Source organism: Neomonachus schauinslandi, chromosome 15, assembly GCF_002201575.2.
Source record: "Neomonachus schauinslandi chromosome 15, ASM220157v2, whole genome shotgun sequence".
Taxonomy (NCBI): domain Eukaryota; kingdom Metazoa; phylum Chordata; class Mammalia; order Carnivora; family Phocidae; genus Neomonachus; species Neomonachus schauinslandi.
The window spans coordinates 15,999,845-16,017,976 of NC_058417.1; the positions used below are offsets into that span (position 1 = coordinate 15,999,845).

Sequence of the window (18,132 nt, forward strand, 5' to 3'; positions counted from 1 at the left end):
CAGCCGTAACTGGGCCAGACCCTGGGCAAGGGAGCCGGGGCCCCAGCGGCCCCATCCAGGACCTCACAGCCAAGCCAGGAGGTGAGGGAGAGAAGGAAGTGACTTTCGTCAGCAGCCAGGCCGGACAGCATTGGAACAGAAAGGCTAATCCATCTGTCTAGCTGCAGGGGCTCACAGCTCAACCCACCCCCACCCAAGGCAGGCAGGCCTCGTGAAGGTGGAGGAGCTCCATGCCCCCTTCTGAAGGCTGCAGCTGGCCCAGCAGCTCGCTGTTCTGCAGAAAATGGGCCCAGAGTTCCCAGATCTTCATGTTAAAAGTCTGAAGCTCCACGTCTATGTGAAATGGATTTTTTTAAAGCACATATTGAATTAACACTGTGCAGACCAAACCCATTTTGCATGATGAGTATGGCCTATGGGCCTCCGTTGAAGACTCCAGTTGGGAGTTGGGGGCGTGGGGAGGCAGCAACCGCAGGCTGAAGCCAGGGCAACTGGCTGGGCTGGGCTTACCAGCCCTGAGCCCAAACCTGAGGCTCCTCCCCGCCTCTCCCCTTCCCAGACCCCCAACCCCACCTCTGGTCATTCCCCTCCTCATTACCAGGCCACTAGGTGGCACCGTGAGCCCAGCCGCGCACATTGGCCAGAGAAGCCTGCCCCCACCCCGGACCCGGAAAGCCAGCCCACCCTACCACCTCACAGTCACCAGCCACCCCGGGGACTTCTTGGCTTTTTCTTTTTCTCTTAGGGTTTTTATTACGTCAAAAAGACCCCTTTTTGTCGGGTTCATTCTGTTCTAGGCCAGCACTGCCCAATAGAAGCGTAATACAACCCCTGTTTTTAATTTTTAATTTTCTAGGCATATTTTTAAAAAGTGAAGAGACAGAGGTGACATGAATTTTAATAATGTTTTATTCAGCTCAGTGTATCAACAATACTATCACTTGAGTATGTAATCAATGTACACGGTATTCATGAGACATTTTACATTCCTTTTTGTACTAAGTATTCGAAATCTATTGTGTTTTATACTTACAGCCCATTTCAATTTAAACCAGCTATATTTCAGGGGCTCCTTTGGCCAGAGGCTATGGAATCTTTGGGCTGGGCAGCTGTAGGCCCTATGGAGGCCCCGAACTTCCCACCCTCAGCAGGAGGTCTCCTGTTTAAAAAGACATTAGCAAATTTTGAAAGTTCCTGGACAGGGAAGCCCAACTCACTCTCCTGCTCCACCCCTGGCCTGGGGGAGGAAGAGCCTCCTTTCAGAACCGAGATGAGTCCCTACTTTCTCTCTTTTTCTCTCTCTCTCTCACTGCCTACCCTGGAGGCCTGCATTTTGCAAACAACAATGGGTTTCCTTTATGGAGCGAAAATTCTTTTATTTATTTTTTAATTTTTTTAAGATTTTATTTATTTATTTGATGGAGAGAGACACAGTGAGAGAGGGAACACAAGCAGGGGGAGTGGGAGAGGGAGAAGCAGGCTTCCCGCCGAGCAGGGAGCCTGACGCGGGGCTCGATCCCAGGACCCTGGGGCCATGACCTGAGCTGAAGGCAGACACTTAAGGGCTGAACCACCCAGGCGCCCCTGGAACGAAAATTCTTAATTTAATATAGTCAAATTTACCAAACTTGACAATTTGTGCTGAAGCCACACACTATTGTCGAAACTTATTAGCCTCCAGGTGCCTCTTCAGCTCCCCAGACTCCCCCTGAACCCCTAGCAGGTGGCTCTTCCCTCCCTCTGTGGTCTGTTCTCCCCTCTCGCAGCCGCCTGGTCACAGCCCTTGGTGGAAGCAGCGCTTCTGAAGCCAGGGTGACACACCAACCAAAGCTATTTCTTTCCACTGCAATGGCTCATCGGGCTCCAAACCGGCCCCGGGACCTGGACAAGGGACTGACGTCTGGTTGAGAGGAGTGTTCCTCCATTTCCGGCCTCAGTTTTCCCATCTGGAATATCAGAGGATCTGAACCTCACAACCTCTGAGGCCCCATCCTACCTCTGCCTCCCCCCCATCCTGCGTTACCCTAGGGGTTTAGATTCCTTCCTCTACCCTCTTCCACCGCCGCCCCCCACCCCCAGCACACACACATGCACACACCCAGTGGTTCCAGGGCACGCTTCCGAAACACTGTAAGGAGAGAGAGATCAAGGACACAGAGGAGACATGGAGCATAGAGGAGGAGGCTGAAACAGGGAGAAGACAGGAGAGGGAGTGAAGAGAGACAGCAAGAATCAGAGAGGACAGGTGACCAGGACTGAGGTCCCTTGGAGCTGGCGTCTGCCCCCAGGGAGCTCCTGAACAGAAGTATCTTTGCTGCTCTTTAAAAGCACCCCTGGGGCGCCTGGGTGGCTCAGTGGGTTAAGCGTCTGCCTTCAGCTCAAGCCATGATCCCAGGGTCCTGGGATGGAGCCCCGCATCGGGCTCCCCACTCAGTGGGGAGTCTGCTTCTCCCTCTGCCCCTCCCCCTGCTCATGCTCTCTCTCTCAAATAAATAAATACAATCTTTAAAAACATTAATAAAAACACCCCAGAAAAGCTCTGATAGGCATGAGATGGAGCCCACACTTCCTCCCTAACACCCCGTGGTGAGGTGCTCAGAGACCCACTGAGGCAGGATCCTCCGGTGGTGCTTAGTCCCCCTCTCCTCCTGGAGCCAGGCTGTGGCCAGAACACCTCTGTGGGCTGGAGGTCAGGGTCGAGGTGGGATGCCCTAGGGTAGGTCCAGGGCTCAGCGTTCCCTGACAGAGAGGAGGAAAGACAGAGATAGGAGGAAGTGTGACCTGCTCCAGGGGCAGAGAAGCAGAGGACTCCGTTGCCCAGGACAGGTGAAGACACACCCCTCTGTGACCCACTGTGTCTGTTTCCCCCATCCGGAGCCCCCAGACCAGAAAGGCAACTTCTGTGGCTGCAGTGGAAATGAGAGGCCCACCCAAGTCCCTCTGGGCTGGGCTGGGCTGGGCTGGGCTGGGGCCCAGGCAGTATGCTGCTCGGCAGTTCTCAGGGGAGTGGGGAATTGAAAAGGAAAAGCATCTCTGAGGAGGGTGGGGGGAGGGAGGCTGTGTGGTGTACTCTCTCTCTCTGACTTAGCCTAAGCCTCACCCGGGAAAGCGTCTTCGCTCAGCTCTTGGAGCTGCTTTCTGTTACTTCCCCGCCCATCTCTGCTGTCAGCAGCACCAGCAAAGTTGGCCTCAAACTTGAACAGAGCTGAAGGCTCCAGCTTCCCGAAGCTCCGCGGGGGCATCGGGCCTGCTCCCGGGTAGCCCTTGCTCCCCTGGGGGACGCTTCTGCCCCTGGCCTGTCGGCCCCCAGTCTGGGCAGAGGAATGGTGTGCTGAGTTCTTTCTGGAGCCGATCATCTCAGCCTGAAGCTGGAGCAACCCAAGGCCCAAGCCAACATGGCCAACCCGTTGCAGCCTCAGTTTCCCTCAGCCCAGGAGCCAGGCACCGCCTTACCCCTGGACCTGCCGGAGATGGAGATGCTCCTCACGAAGGTGGAAGGCAAGGATGACAAGCCACTGAAGCTGTCCAAGTCCCTCTCGAGGGCCCTGGACCTGGAGCAGAATGGCCACAGCCTGCCCTTCAAGGTGGTATCCGAGGGGCGCCAGGACGCCACGCTCCCCTGGTCGGCCTCTCGGGCCAGCTCTAGGCGGGCGTCCTCCATTGCCACTGCGTCCTCTGCCCAGGACCAAGAAGTCCCCAAAGATTACCTTATCCTTGCCATCGCCTCCTGCTTCTGCCCCGTGTGGCCCCTCAACCTCATCCCCCTCATCTTTTCCATCATGGTAAGTGCTGCTCTCTGTTCCAGGGCTCAGCAGGTGTGTTCCCCGGGCAGACGCCAGACCCTCTGCTCAGGGAGCGAGGAAGAGAGAGCTGGGGGCTGGGGGCTGGGGGCAGACTCCCTTTCTCACCGGGCCTACTGCCCCCTTTGGAGAGGGGGCCAGGGCCAGGAGACCTTCTGTTTGCTGTCTTCCCTCTTCTCTGCTCTTCGGTGTCACAGCTCGACTTTGCACACATCCCTGCTGGGGAGGGGACCCAGGGAGCCACCTGGAGCCAAACTCTACACTGCAGAAAGGCAGGCAAGTTGGGGGGCTTGCCTTTTGCAGGGGGGTGTCCTGAGGAGTCATCCTGAGCAGGGCTGTGTGTCAGTAGAGGTTTGTCCAGCGTGGGGGCTCAGGACCCCGAGTTCTTGGGAGGGGATCCAGCCGACCCCACCCCTCACCCTGGGCCCCCTGGGTATTCCGATGGCCTTTGCCAACTCTGGTTTCCAAGAGCCGGTCGTGGCTTCCCTGCCATGCGCCGGGGGCCCTAGGGCCTGGCTCCCCCGAGGCTGCCCCTTTGGGGAGGGGAGGCTGTTTTTGCTGGGGCCCTCTGGACTGGGTGTTACACTGATTTCAGCATCTGTCTTTAGTCTGTTTTTAGGGTAGGGGAGGTCTGGGCAGTGGGTGAAAAATGTGTGTCAGAGGACATGGCTGGCCCTGCCAAGGAGGAGCATGTGGGCTAGTCTTTGCTTCTCACACACTTGTCCTGTAAGCTTCCTAGTAAACAGTCTTAGGTTGTCCCCAAACCAAGCCATTTGGATAGAACTACTTATAGAAGATCCACAGAAATGTCCGTAGATGTTGGCAAGTGACTTTCGAGGTCCAGGAAGAAGAGGGAGGGAGGGGGGGTGAGAGGGAGAGACCGGGCAGGCAATGGCTTCCAGAAGGTAAAAAGAAAGTGGGAATAGTAAACCCCCAGCCCCAGGCTGGTCAGGGCTGGGGGACAGGGTGGGGAGATGCTGTCTGCTTCCCTCTGGAGTGACTCCCCTGCTGAGTCATCTATCACCGAGTCCTCAGGAGCTGTGGTCACTCCTGCTGCCCCCGGGCTGTCCTCTGAGAAAGCCCCTGTCTCCTCAAACACCTCCTTCCACTTCACGAAGTCCCAGTGTCCAGCCAGGGATGCCTTCCCTGACCCCCCATCAAATCTAGCTCCCCTTGCCAGGACATCAGGGGACCCCGGTGGCATTCCTGAGACTTGGCATGGGCACAAGAGGAAGGGCTGAGCAGGGACCGGGGGTGGGGGGCGGGTCTTTGAGGAGTTTCCTGTGCGGCCTGCTGTACTTGGGGGTGGCTGGGGGCAGAACCAGCTCCCAGGGGTGCAGCTGGGAGTTCTGGGCAGGGCCAACCTCTTGGTTACAGGGAGAAGCCCCAGGAGGGGAGACAGGCTTCAGGGAGGAAAGCCACACAGGTGCCAGGAGAGAACAGTTGCTGGAATCCATCTCCTTGTGGGGGCGGCAGGGTGCAGGCTGGGTAGACGCTGCCTTTGTCAAAGGCGCCTGCATCCAAGACTGTGAGACCACTGAGCCCGCCCCCAGGGCATTTCTACAGCCTTCTCAGGTTCCGGAGTCAGTTCCGGAGGCCACTGGGTCAGGGGCAGGGAATCCGGTGCTAAGCCAGAGCCAGACCCCATCACCAATTCCCAGGAGCCTCCAGTCCAGTGGGGATGAACTTGTAAACAGATCCTATAACCCATTGCAAGAAGTGCTCATGCTAGACAAAACCTCAGCGTATCGTGGGGCCTTGGGCAAGTCACTGAAATCTCTCTTCTCAGTATTCCCATCTGCAAAATGGGTGTCACATAACACCTACATTAGAGAGCTGTGTGGGGGTGAAGTGAGATGAGCTGCACGAAGGGCTGAAGAGCAAGTGCTCTTACACCTTAGCAATAATTGAGTGGGACCTGAGTGTCTCCCTGGCCGGGGGTGGGAAGCCATCATGAGTTTTTTGGGGTTTTCTTAGAGCTTTGACATATAATACACATATCATACAATTCACCTGTTCAAAGTGTACAATTCAAAGATTTTTAGTATCTTCACAGATCCATGCAACCATAACCATAGTCAGTTGTAGAACATTTTCCTCATCTCCAGAAAAGCCCATCCTTTTTTTTTTTTTTTAATCAACCCATCTCTCCCTTGATCCCTCTCAGACCTAACAAACCAGTAATCTTTCTGTCTCTATGGATTTGCCTCTTCTGGACAGTTCATACTGGTGGAATCATACAGCGTGTGGTCCTTTGGGACCAGCAGCAAGCTTCACCCGGCATTTACATCACAGGGCCCGGAGCCAAAGAAAGGTGTGGTCAGGTTTCCATTTTGGTGGAGCAGGTTGGTGCAGGGTAAGAGGAGGGGTGGAAGGAGCCTCTCTGAGCCTGGCAGTTGGGAGAAGGAACCTTTGCAGGAACACTAGGTGAGAGATGAAGAGGTCTGGACCAAGGCCCTGGCAAGGGGCAGATAGGGTTTCTGGAAATCTAAGAGTTGTTAACACAGAACATTTATTTATTTACTCAGTCAATCATTCACTTGACTGGCAAGTTGCTTGTTTGGAGGCAACTAAATGGTAGAGAGTGATTAGGTCCCCCTTGAATGAATATGCCTCTTTTACCAATGAGGCGCCATGCTAGGCATTTGGGAGGATGGATGACATGGTCTGCTTGACATGGCCAAAGGATGCAAGGGTATGGTGATGGAAGGAGGTGGGCAGGGACCCGCTCTAGGAATTTAAGTTTTATCCCAGTGGCCCTGAAGGAGCCCCTGAAAAAAAAATTTTTTTTTTTAAAGATTTTATTTATTTATTTGACAGAGAGAGAGATAGCGAGAGCAGGAACACAAGCAGGGGGAGCGGGAGAGGGAGAAGCAGGCTTCCCGCTGAGCAAGGAGCCCGATCCCAGGACCCTGGGATCATGACCTGAGCCGAAGGCAGACGCTTAACGACTGAGCCACCCAGGCGCCCCAGGAAGGAGTTTTGAAAAGAATATTTCGGGGGGGTGGGAGGCTAAATAGAAGAGAGGGGGAGACGCCCAGGGAGAAGCGAGTTTGAAAGGAGGAGGGATGGTCACATGCAGTGCAGAGGTCAGGCCCAATAAAGATGGGAGTGTCCACTGGCTGGGCCATTTACCGACCCCCGGTTACCCTGGTGATGGACAGGGTTAGGCAAAAAGGAGAGAGGTGACTGATGAGTTTCATGAAGAGATGGGATCCCGAAGAAGGACCCCGTCCCCGGGAGCCTGCAGGAAAGGCCATGAGGGCAGAAGCAGATAAAAATACTCAAAGGAAAAGGAGTTGGCTTATGCTGTATGGACTTTATGCCAGCAGGGATGTGGAGGGCAAGGCCATTTGCTGAGAAAGAAGGGCCTGGTGACAGGGGAGAGGAGAGGTGACAAGGAACAGAGAGGTCAATGGCCTGAGGGCTCTGCTGGGGCTGGAGACCATGGGTCTGTGTTGTTATCAGTCTGCGTGGTGGTGCATTTTTTCTCCAGCTATAGGTATGGAGTCACAGATGGGACATTGGACCCACCCGAGGCTGAGGATGGCAGAGTTGCCATGAGGGCAGACCCAGTGGCACAGAATGATGCTGGTGAGGGGGACAGAGGTGGCACACTCAGGGATCAGGCTGGACTGGGAGGGAGTGAGGCTGGGAAGATTGTGATGACCTTGGAGGAGAGGGAGGGGTCACAGGTTGAGGCTCAAAGACATTGAAGGACAGATGCCATGTGAGAGAGGCGTGAGAGAGACACCAGGGGCTGAGATTTCAGCAGAGGCGCCGTGTGGGGTAGTGGCGAGGGAGAGTATCGCTGTGGAAATGAATTTCCAAAGAGAACCACGAGAAGCCAGGAAGAAGGAGCCTGAGGAAGCCCCGTGTTAAGGGCTAATTGTTCTCATTTAACACATGAGGCAACAGAGACACTTGAGCAGTGCCTTGCCCATGGTCACACAACTGGTAGAGGCATGTCAGCCGGATGCTGAATCTAGTGTTGTCTCCATGACCCCGCCCTGCATCTACCTCTGGGGACAAGGATGGTGTGTCCCTCCCAGGAAAGCCAAACCTTTGGGGCATTTGTTCAGGGAGGGAAGAATCCCCTTCCTTCCCTCTTTCTCTCCACTCTCCCCCCTCCCACCCGCTGTCCTTCCCCACCCCTACTGATTCCACCAGTGGGAGACTAATGGACCAGCAGCGTCCTTCCCACTGTGACTCAGACAGGGCCCTGCTGTGACAGGAGCTCAACCCGAGGGGCTGGGATCCCAGGTATCCAGACCCAGCCCTGCTCAGCACCGCAGCCTCCCTTGAGCCTCCCGAGGTGGCCAGGGCACCTGGCTTCATCCATTCTACTCCTGGGTCAGGCTGAGAAAAGGCCATGTTCCTCAATGCCAGCAAGGTCTCCTGTCCACAAGGGGAGCTGGACCCCAGGCCTTCAGCTGACAACAGTGCTTAAACCAGCATCAGATAGACCCGGGTGTGCTTCCCAGGCCATGAGACCATGTCCAAATCCCTCAACCGCCTTCTATAGCCTCACTTCTCTCATCTATAAAATAGGTGTAATAAGACCGTCAACCCCATAAATCTGGCCGGAGGATTAACTGGGTTAATATGTGTGAAAACACCTAGCACAGAGCCTGCCACATAGAAAATGGAAGCGGTTACTGTTATCATTAATGCTAAATGAAACACTGTAATGTCAGAGGAAAGGGCAGATCCCCAGTGGACAAGCAATTCTGACTTTAGCCAATTTGGGGGAGACTGGAGTGTCAGCCCTCGTGACACTATTGCGGGGGGAGGGGGAGCCCTGTCTGTGGTTTTGGTGGAAGCCTCCGAGCAGCCCCTTCTCTGTCTTTCCTCCTACCCCGTGCAGGAGTGTGAAAGAGGTCCAGAGTGGCTCAACACCTCCTTTCTCAGGCATTCGGGATGACCTGGTTATTAACTGACCTGCTGCAGGCTCCCTTTCATGCATTTATGCATTCACCCCGCGGGAGCACTGAGCCCCAACCAGCACTGATGATTTGCTGGCACCCAGACATGCAGCTGAGAATATTGACATACTTCTGAATGGGTTGGCAAACAGTTGCTGTCTCCAGGTCCTAAGCATCCCCAACTACTCCCACTCCCACCCACCACATGGCAGCTGCCCTGACTCCTTCCCCAGGACCACGCCCCCCCCCATACCTCCCCACTCTCCGGCAACTGAAGTTAACCCTGTAATCAGGGCATTCCAGAAAGAATTGCACTGTTGTAGAGAGAGGGACGTGAAGGGGGCATGGGGAGGCACATCCCTTGGCTTTGACCTGCCCGGATTTGCTTGATCTCTGTGGAAGGACAAATAGCTGATCATCGAGCAGCTGATCACATCTTTTCAGTTCTCCACAGATCTGCTAGGGCTTGACCAGAGCCTCATGGGGGGAGGAAACTCTTTTCTGATAAGTTCTGTTACCACCCTCCCCTGGCTGGTTTCATCCCCTGGCAGCTCTCCCCAGCACCTTCCTTACCCCATCCACTTCCCTCCCCACCCCCTACCAGCTCTCAGACTCTTTTCAGTGCCCTTCTTCACTGACCTATTAACCCGAATTCATTTTCTCCCTTACCATTCCCACAACCATTGCAATCACAAATGATCTATTAATTCACAGTCATTACAACCATCACTGCAATTATCATTGTGTCTTCAACTTGAGCCATTTTGTATAAGGGGAAGAGGATGCCACTAAGTGGGGTTTGAAATGCAGCTGGTAATTTACTCATAAAAAGTAATGAAGGGTCTTCTTCCATCCCTGAGGTCCAGGGATGGGTTTTTCACTTGGAAACTAATGGGGGGACTTCAGAAACGAGTGCCAGCTGGTGGCAAGCAACTTCTATCTATAAAAGTAGGGCTCTACTCTTCAAGGTAGCTGTTGACTCCATTTTACAGATCAGAAAACTAAGACTTAAAGAAGAGTTGTGAAGTTTACATTGGACGGCGTATGACAGATAAAGTGTATGATCCAACAAAGCAGGTGCAGTCAGGTCTGCCCTGCTCATTCGGTCTTTTCCAGTGCATCTCCCTCAACGCTGTCTCTCAGGCTCAAAGGAACATGCATGACTGGGATGCATAGGCTGATGGCTCTGTGGCTAAAGAAGAGAGATTGGGTTTAGATGACTGAAAAGTTCATCTCTCCCTCTCTTGCTTCCCCTCCCCACCTCTGATACCCAAGCAACAATACGTGCACCTCTCTCCACGGTCCTGAACCAATGTCCTGCCCAATGCACAGTGATTTCTCTGGCAAGTGAGGAGCAGGACTCATCTCCAGCCCTGTGGCCCTCCCCACCACATGCCATGCTTACAGCTGAGAATGAGTCTCTTGGTAATGATTCAAGGTAGCCCCAGAATTTCTAACGCCGAACTTCCTGGAAATTCCTGAAGCTTTTCTGTATGTTGCCTCCGCTTCCTCCCAAGAGGAAGGTGTTGCTTTGGTGTCGAAGTCCTTCGTTCAGTGACCTGGGCTGGCCATGCAGAGAGCTGGAGGTGGCATGGGTTAGTGGGTGGGGCCAAAACCCAGATAACAGATATCTTTCCTGTGGGACCCATTGCCTTTATTTCATTCATGAATCTTCTATTAACTTGGAGCATTCCACTGGCTAAGTTCAGCGATTAGAAAACAGACTCTCCTCTCATTCTTTTTCTCTTCTTTCATTCTTTACTTCCTCAAATACTTACTGAACGCCTCTTAGGACCAGTGCCTAGGTTACATAAGAGGACACCAAGCTTGAGGTTGTGCGGTCCCTGTCTTCAAGTCTAGGGCAAGAGACTGACACAAGAACTAATGACACAAAGTGGGAAGGGAGGAAAAGAGCATGGTTTAAGATGCTACGGGAGCCCCAAGGAGGGGCTGATTAATTGCTTGTGGGCACCAAGGGAAGTTTTACTGGAGGTGACTCTTGAAGGGTGAGAAGAGCTACGGAGGTAGCAACACGGTAATGAGGAAAGGCATTCCAGCAGAGACAGCGGTCCACGAAAAAGCACCGAGGCATAAAAATGTGTCCCTTTCGGGGCATGTAGCTGGCTCCGTTGGTCGAGGATGCGACCTTAATCTTAATCTCAGGGTCATGAGTTCAAGCTCCATGTTGGGCATGGAGCCTACTTAAATTTTTTTTTTAAAAATTGAAAAAAGAAACAGAAAAAATTAATTAAAAAAATGTATCCATTCTATGGGGTGTCATATGACCAGGCTTATGGCTTAAAGAGTTGAACTTGGCTGTTGAGAAGAGGTCGGCTGGGGGCAAGGCTGTAGCAAAGAGACTAGTGAGGAGGAGGCTGGTGTAGTCTCTAGATGAAATCTATCGTGGGAGTGGGCTAGGGCAGTGGAGTTGGCTGGAAAGGTACGGACAGATCTGAGGGACATTAGAAAGGTCAGGAACTCATACCTGATTGTATTTGAGGATGAGGAGAGACAGAGAAGAAGCCTCTCACCTGGGGTCATGCAGCTGGGACAGCTGTGGAGGGTGGGGACAGGCCCCCAGGAGGTCTGGCTCCAAAACCTGTGCTCCCCTCCGGGCTGCCCAGCTACACCTGCTCCTGGTCGAGTCCTTGCCAGGTCCAGGTGTGCCTGTGAGTCTCAGGATGGGCTGTTGCCTGAGCCCCTGCCCATGCCCCTCCTCAAGCCAGACCCACCTTCTCTTTAATCTCTCACTGGATGACACTCGTCCACTGTCATTGGGCACCCTGAGGTCCAGAGGCATGGACACTCACAACTTTCTGCCCAGACCTACCTGCAGACCTGTTGAGGTGTGAGACCACCTGTACCCACATTTGTCCAGTCTCCAAGGACGGCAGCTCTCTCCTCTGCTGCCTGTAGTTCATCCCTGTGCTCAAGTTCAGATCTCTCTCTCCGCTGCCCTGGGACATTGGGGCACCAATCACTTCTTGGTCTTTTCAGCTTCTTCCTCTGACTGAATCTTTTTCTTTCCTGTTTTGCTGAAATCCTCTATTTGTCTCACCCAGTTGTAGCGCCCCCCCCCCCCCCCAACCATGCCTACCAGACAAAATCCAGATTCCATTTTGTGATAGACAGCGCCCTTCCTGACCTGGCCTTTCTTCCCTTCTCCAGTTGCTTCTCTCACACCTGCATGATGCTCTGTGCTCCAGCCTCTCATTTATAAAATGGCCTAAGAACACTCCCTAACTCATAGGAGTGTTGGGATGCTCTAATGCTCTGCTGGATGGCAAGGTTTAACACGGTTCCTGGTCCAAGGTAGATGTTTAAATAAGGTTAGGGATTATTATTAATATTATGCTGGTGGAGGTGGAGGAGTCTTGGTGGGCTTCCCAGAGGGGGTGGCGTTGGAGGCAGTCCTCGAAGGATGGAGAGGCTGTCATAGATGGTTGAGGGGGAGCGGGAAGGCGGGCAGGAGAGTTGCACTGGCAGGTGTTCAGACCCTAGAAGAGTTCAGACTGGCTGGGCCCAGAGGTTGTGGAAGAGAAGAGTAAAGGATAAAATCTGGAAGGGCAAAGCTAACCTGGGTTCAGACTTTGTTCTGGGGACAGTGGGGGGCCGTGGAAGATGCTGGGCAGGATCACTGGCTAAGCCACCATCATCTCCTTAAACTCGAGCATCAGCTCCCGACTCTCCACCTCCTCTCTGATCCTGCCCCACAACCGCATGCCAGGGGCCTAGCACAGGGCCCGGCATCAATCTCTGTGGAGGGGAATGGTGGTGTGGGGAGTGGCCTGGAGAGGAAGAGCATAGAGCTGGGGGCTGGATCTTCAGGAGGCCGTTGTGCTGGCTTGAGTGAGAAGTGGCATGGACCCAGGGCAGGTGCAAGGCAGCCGGGGAGGACTGCAATGGAGTTGACCAGGAGAGGAAACTTATTGGTCGGGTGGCATGGGACAGGTATTGTGACCGAATGGGAGGACTCCAGGCTGTGACCAGTAGTGGGGCAAGTGGGCGAGGAGCACAAGGCCAGGAGCAGATCTGAGGCAAAGCAAATCTGATGGCATCAAACACTGGCAGGAGGTGGCTCTGTCCTGGGAGGAGCTTGAATAGGGAGCCATGGGGTGGGGTAGGGGGTTGGTTAGGTTTCTGCGAGGAGAAAAGGACAGGACCTGGGGGAGGGTGGCGCCCTCATGAAGAGAACAGAGAGGCAAAAGTATCTTCCCTGAACTTCAGCTTCTTTAAAAGTGGACAACACTGCCAACCGCAAAGGATTGTGAGATCACTCAAAGAGATCATTCAGGTACCGTCCTTAGCAAGCTGTCCGGCACAAAGTAAGTGTTCAATAAATCATCACCACCACCACCACCACCATCATCAAGGGACTCAACTGAGTTTCCATGCTGAACTCAGGAGCCCCCAATAATTGGAAAATAAAATAACCAAATAAGTGGCCTTAGACCTTGAAAGCAGTCACACCTTTAGGGGACTCCTGCCTGTAGCTGTTCTAGAAGTCCAGGAAGCATCAGAGAGTTCCATAGCTGAAGGAGTCTGGAGGTCACAGGCCAGCCCCGGCCAGCAGGTTGACTCCTGAACCATCCCGGGCAGGGGTGTGGCACCTCCATGGACATGCTTGGGACACACCTCCTATTGAGCCACTCCAGGGCCTCCCAAGATCCTTTCTGGTCATCCCCACACTCACCCACCTGCTTTCACCAAATTAAATAAGGCTGAGAAAACCTGAGCTCACTGAGAGAGAGTAAAGTATCAAATGGGCCCCTGTGAAGCCCGGCGAGGCTCCCCACACACCCCAGCCTCTCTAGTTCAAGCCCAAGATGCCTGCCTTTCTGATGTGATTTGGGAAGTCGGCTTGTTTGAATAGGGATGTGGTTCCTGGGTGGAAAATGAGAGAAGGTAGGATCAATTATACTTTTTTCCTGTTGTGGAAGAGGGGTCACAGAGGAAAAGAGGCAGGCACTTCAGCCCACGGAAAAAGCCAAGGGGCCGTCTTAGTGTGGCCATAGCAGTGAGCCTTGGGCAGGGGTCCAGGGAGGCCTGGCTCATCTGCTCCTGCCAGCTCAGCATGGCCTGGCCCCGGCCCATCCTCCCGCACCACCTGCCTCATCACCGTCCTGAGAGGAAGTGCCCTGCATTGCTCGGTTCTGCTTCCAGCGAGGGGCAGGCTCGGTTGGGGGTTCCCACAAGGGGCGTGGGAATCCAGGCCAGTTCTGCAGGAGAAGCCTGCTTCCCCTCCCCAAGGTGGGTGCTGCAATGTGGGCTGTGGTGGGGGCTGGGTGGGTTCGGGAAGCACAGGCAAGGGGCCCCCCACAGGTCTGCTGGGAGCAGCCTTCCCGAGGTCTCTGCCACTGTGTCTCTGCAGTCCCGAAGTAGCGTGCAACAAGGGGACCTGGACGGGGCCCGGAGGCTGGGCCACCTGGCCCGCCTGCTCAGCATCACCTTCATCATCATGGGGATCATCATCATCATTGTGGCCGTGACCGTCAATTTCACAGGTGAGGCCCAGCCACATGGAGCTGAGCGAGCCAGCGTGCTTGGGGTGAAGACCACAGAAGGGTGCAGCCCAGCTCCCTGGGGAGGGGGCGGTGGGAATGGGGTAAGAGCCTGTGGGGGACACGGGCTGATCCTCTCTGAGAAGCGACCCCATCCCCGGCAGGGCCCAGCCGAGTGGGACTGGCTTCTGCCTTGCCTTATGCCCAGATCATTAGGAAAGGGTGTGGGAAGAGCCGGGGGCCTGGGAAGCAGAGGTGGCCAGCTCCAGTCTCCGCTCTGAGAGCCTTGCGGCCTGGGCCAGTGTTGTGTCTGGCTGAGTTTTGTGAGCGTCACCGAAGATCATGGTTGTGATGCCACTTGGTGAATGGTGGGCCTGCCCTGCAAGCATTCCTGTTGGGATGGCCAGCACAGACCAGACATAACCAACACACGTGGTGGAAGTCTGGCAGTAACTCTTGTGAGCCCCAGAGCTGGCCCAGGGAAGTGAACCCCGCAGGGGCACCATTTTCAAGGGTGACTCTCAGCTGCTCAACGGCCGGAGCAGCTCCGCGTGTCTGGGCTCTGCAGGGCGGTTTGTCCATTTCCCTCCCTGCACGTATCCGCCTTGCGAAGCGCCCCCCAAGCCTCTCTGCCTCTTGCACTGGTCAGTCTAAGCTTTTCCCCTAGACTTCGCTACTCCAGTGGCTGCTGACACCGGGAATGTGTCAGAAATGCAGAGTCTCAGGCCCCGGCCCAGAGCCACTGAATCAGAATCTGCATTTGAATACGATTCCAGGCCCGGGCCTTAAAGGAGGCACTGAGCTATAGAACACGGGGGTTCAACCTGGGGCAGAAAGCCTGGGATTCAGCGGTGGGGTCATGGGCAACCTTGGCCACTTTGGAGAGGGAAGACGAGCTCAGGTGTGTAATCAGCCCGCCCGGCTTCAAAATCCACAGCCCCCACTGTGCAAGTGTCGGAAATGAAGCGCGTTCCGTGCTCTCTGTGGGGCAGGGGCCTGCACGGGCATTAGCTCAGGAGCACCCTCTATGTGCCTCAGTCCCCTCTGCCCCCCGCCGCTTGTCATGCTCACCATTACTTTGTCGACGGCAAATGACCACTACTGAACTCAAATTGGCAAAGGGAATTGTTTAAAAAATTCAGGCCTTGATGGTTCTCTGTTTGGGGGTCGCGTGGCGCTGTGAACCCATGCCTTGCCGCAGGTGGGAGCTCATTTCCACCGAGAGACCCCAATCAGACGACCCTGGTGCCGTTTCATGCCTGGAAACAAAACCCCAAATCCTCCAAACAAGCTCTGTTCTGCCGTGACTGTTCTCTTTACAGTGCAGAAGAAATAAAACAGACCAGGGCGCTGCGCAGGCGGAGGCTGGTCCCCCGGAGGCCTCCACTCTCACGCTGCCCCCGCCTCCCGCAGGAGGACAGGATGGTGACGTCCCTGCGCTCCCAAAGCATGAACTTGGAGGGAAGCCCCCAGGTATCCCCACTGTCAGCCCACCTCAGATGTGAAAAGCGCGAAGAATGAAGGATGGGGTTTAATCTCATGGACGCTGCCCGGTATTTGGCCTCCGTGCGCAGGCTGGTTTCTCATCCCCACCGTTTCCTGGGATCCACCACACAGCACATACTGCCTATTTGAGGAGGAGCCAGCCCCGCGGATGAGACGGAGACGAGAGGGACTGGACGGTGGCAGGAGAGAAGCAGCACACTCCCTGCGTGTCTGAGGACCGGGAGCCAAGACGTGGGACTTTCTCTTTTGTATTTTTCTTGGGTGGGGTGGGGTGTAAAAAAGACTATTTGCATGGCTTGTGCCGCGTGCTTGCTGCGATCGCAGCTCAGGGGCCCAGCTGCCGCCCGGCGTCCGCCCTGGGATCCCCTTGGGCAGCCAAGATGAGCAGCTGGAGAGAGGTGACAGCCACACGCATGACAGGTGGAGGCACCAAGAGGTATGTTGGTGAAGACACGACCCAAGACTTCTCCAGCTTTTCAGTCTCAGGAGCCTCTCTGCTGAGAACTCTGGTCTCAGCGTGTCTCCCAGGATGACCCAGCCTACCTCTCGCTCCCTCTCCTCCCTGTGCTGTCGCCTGGGGCCTGACCGCAGCCCTGCTCAGCCGGCCAGGATCAGCCTGGACCTGAGCTCGCCTCCAGGCATGGCCTCCCTGGTGGTCTAGGCTGCACACTTGGGGCCCCATGCGGAGTGGCTCAGGTGGGGCTTGGACTCCGGCTCCCAGCCTAGCAGCACCTGATGCTCTGTGCCTTACTTACCCTGTGCCCCTGGCCATCCACACACCGCAAAAGCTTTCCCTGCAGGGGGTTTTGGGACCACCTCTGGGGGGAGGACTTCCATGAGTTCCCAGGCTGCAAGCAGGGGGGTGGGCCAGAGGGTTTTTCTGAAGGTTTATTGTTGATTTGGTCTAGAGAGTTCTAAGACGGAGGGAAGAGCGTGGCTGAAGGGGCCAGTCTTTGGGGCAGTGGGAGGCCCTGGGCTTGGGAATACACTCACATGCCCGGAGGCAGGGGGCGACACTATGGCCTCTGTCTCAGGACCTAATGGGACACCTGAAAAGACTGAGCAGGCTCCTTTGACCTCCTGCCTGGTTTCTGGCCCTGGGATTCTCCCCAGACTTCCGCTGGCGCAGGCTCTGCCCACAGGGGCCTCTCTTTTGCTCACCTACCTCGCTGGCTTCAGCTCCCAGACCCTCAGACAGGAAAGCTCCAGGCTTTCCCGCCCTGGGAGGCCCTGCCCAGCAGCCAGGGTTACTGCCCTTGCTGGGAGGGCATGTTCCCAGCCGCAGCCAGACTAGCCCCAGGCTGGCAAAGACTGTTTCCCCGGACACCCATTCCGGGCCCCTGCCTGTCTCCCCGACGCTCCTCAGAGACTCCTGGGAGGGACTCTGTTAGCACAGAGGCTCTGTCTACCAGGAGGCGTCCCAGGTGCAGCTCTGAGCCTTCTAGGAGGGCCTTCGTGGCAGGAGAGGGGCGTAGGGCCCAGGGGCCCTGGGTGGGTCCCTCTGGGGCCTGCGTTCCTGCGTCAGTTCCCCACCTGGGGAGCAGACTCCAACCTCTCCAGACCCTAAAGGAGGGGCTGGCTTTGCTTTACAAGACCTTTGAGGCCACAATGGAGATGCTTCTGTTGGGGGAGGGAGGGAGTGAACCCAGAGGATTTGTGTCACTTGTGAAGGCAGCTCAGGCCAGGAGGTGAGTCATGAGGTCTACGGCACTGGTGGCTCATGAGCTGGTGGTCTCCTGGCAGCCCTGGGGGCCCCAGCCTCAGCACCCCAGGGAGAAGAGAGAAAGTAACCAGCTGGTTTAGGCATGGTCTTGTAGGGAAAACGATGGCCAGGGTGGGGCTCTATCTGTGGACTCTGTGCGCAGTGTGACCGGCATACACACCCCAACCTGCCCTGGGGCCCCCGCAGTCACGCCCGCATTTCACACCCGCACTGGCACACGCTCGTTCACACTCAAAGCCCAGAACAGTAGAGGAAGAGGGAAGCTGCTGGCGGACAGCCACAGGACAGCTGGGACACCCATCGATGTAAGTGAGGACAACTTGGGAAACTTCTAGTTGTACCAAGGGCGGAGCTCAGAGGCGCTGAGGGTTGTGGAAGGAGCCTGATCCCCCTGGCAGGAGGAGCACAAGCCTGAGGACCAGGAACCCTGCAGAGATCCGACTGGGAGGTAGGGTCCCTGATCCCCTGCTGCCTCCACCCACAGGCAGCCTGGCACCCCAAGGCCTCACCCCCTGCTCCCAGCTCCATCATGGGTCCCGCCGCTGGCTGCCTGAACCCAGTGGGCCTCCAGCTTGGGGTGCTGACAGAGCCTCTCTCGTGTCCAGGGGAAGCAGCGAGAACTCCTCCCCCCATCCCACCCCGCATCCCACCCCACCCCCGCCCCACCCCGCCACCCA

The 18,132-nt window shown here is 55.6% G+C and overlaps 1 protein-coding gene across 1 annotated transcript; it reads left to right on the forward strand.

The window, feature by feature from the left end:
- The first annotated feature begins 3,395 nt into the window (after positions 1-3,395).
- Positions 3,396-16,393, forward strand: TRARG1 (trafficking regulator of GLUT4 (SLC2A4) 1). Its single transcript, XM_044921812.1, has 5 exons — positions 3,396-3,782; positions 14,097-14,229; positions 15,640-15,699; positions 16,057-16,168; positions 16,261-16,393. The coding sequence occupies exons 1-5, from the start codon at positions 3,396-3,398 to the stop codon at positions 16,391-16,393; spliced, it is 825 nt and encodes a 274-aa protein (XP_044777747.1).
- Positions 16,394-18,132: the final 1,739 nt, after the last annotated feature.

Coding starts and splice junctions, on each gene's coding strand:
- TRARG1 (XM_044921812.1), top strand. CDS start 3,396: ATGGCCAACCCGTTGCAGCCTCAGTTTCCCTCAGCCCAGGAGCCAGGC. Junction 3,783..14,096: donor CCCTCATCTTTTCCATCATG/GTAAGTGCTGCT, acceptor GTGTCTCTGCAG/TCCCGAAGTAGCGTGCAACA. Junction 15,700..16,056: donor ACTTGGAGGGAAGCCCCCAG/GTATCCCCACTG, acceptor CTGCGATCGCAG/CTCAGGGGCCCAGCTGCCGC.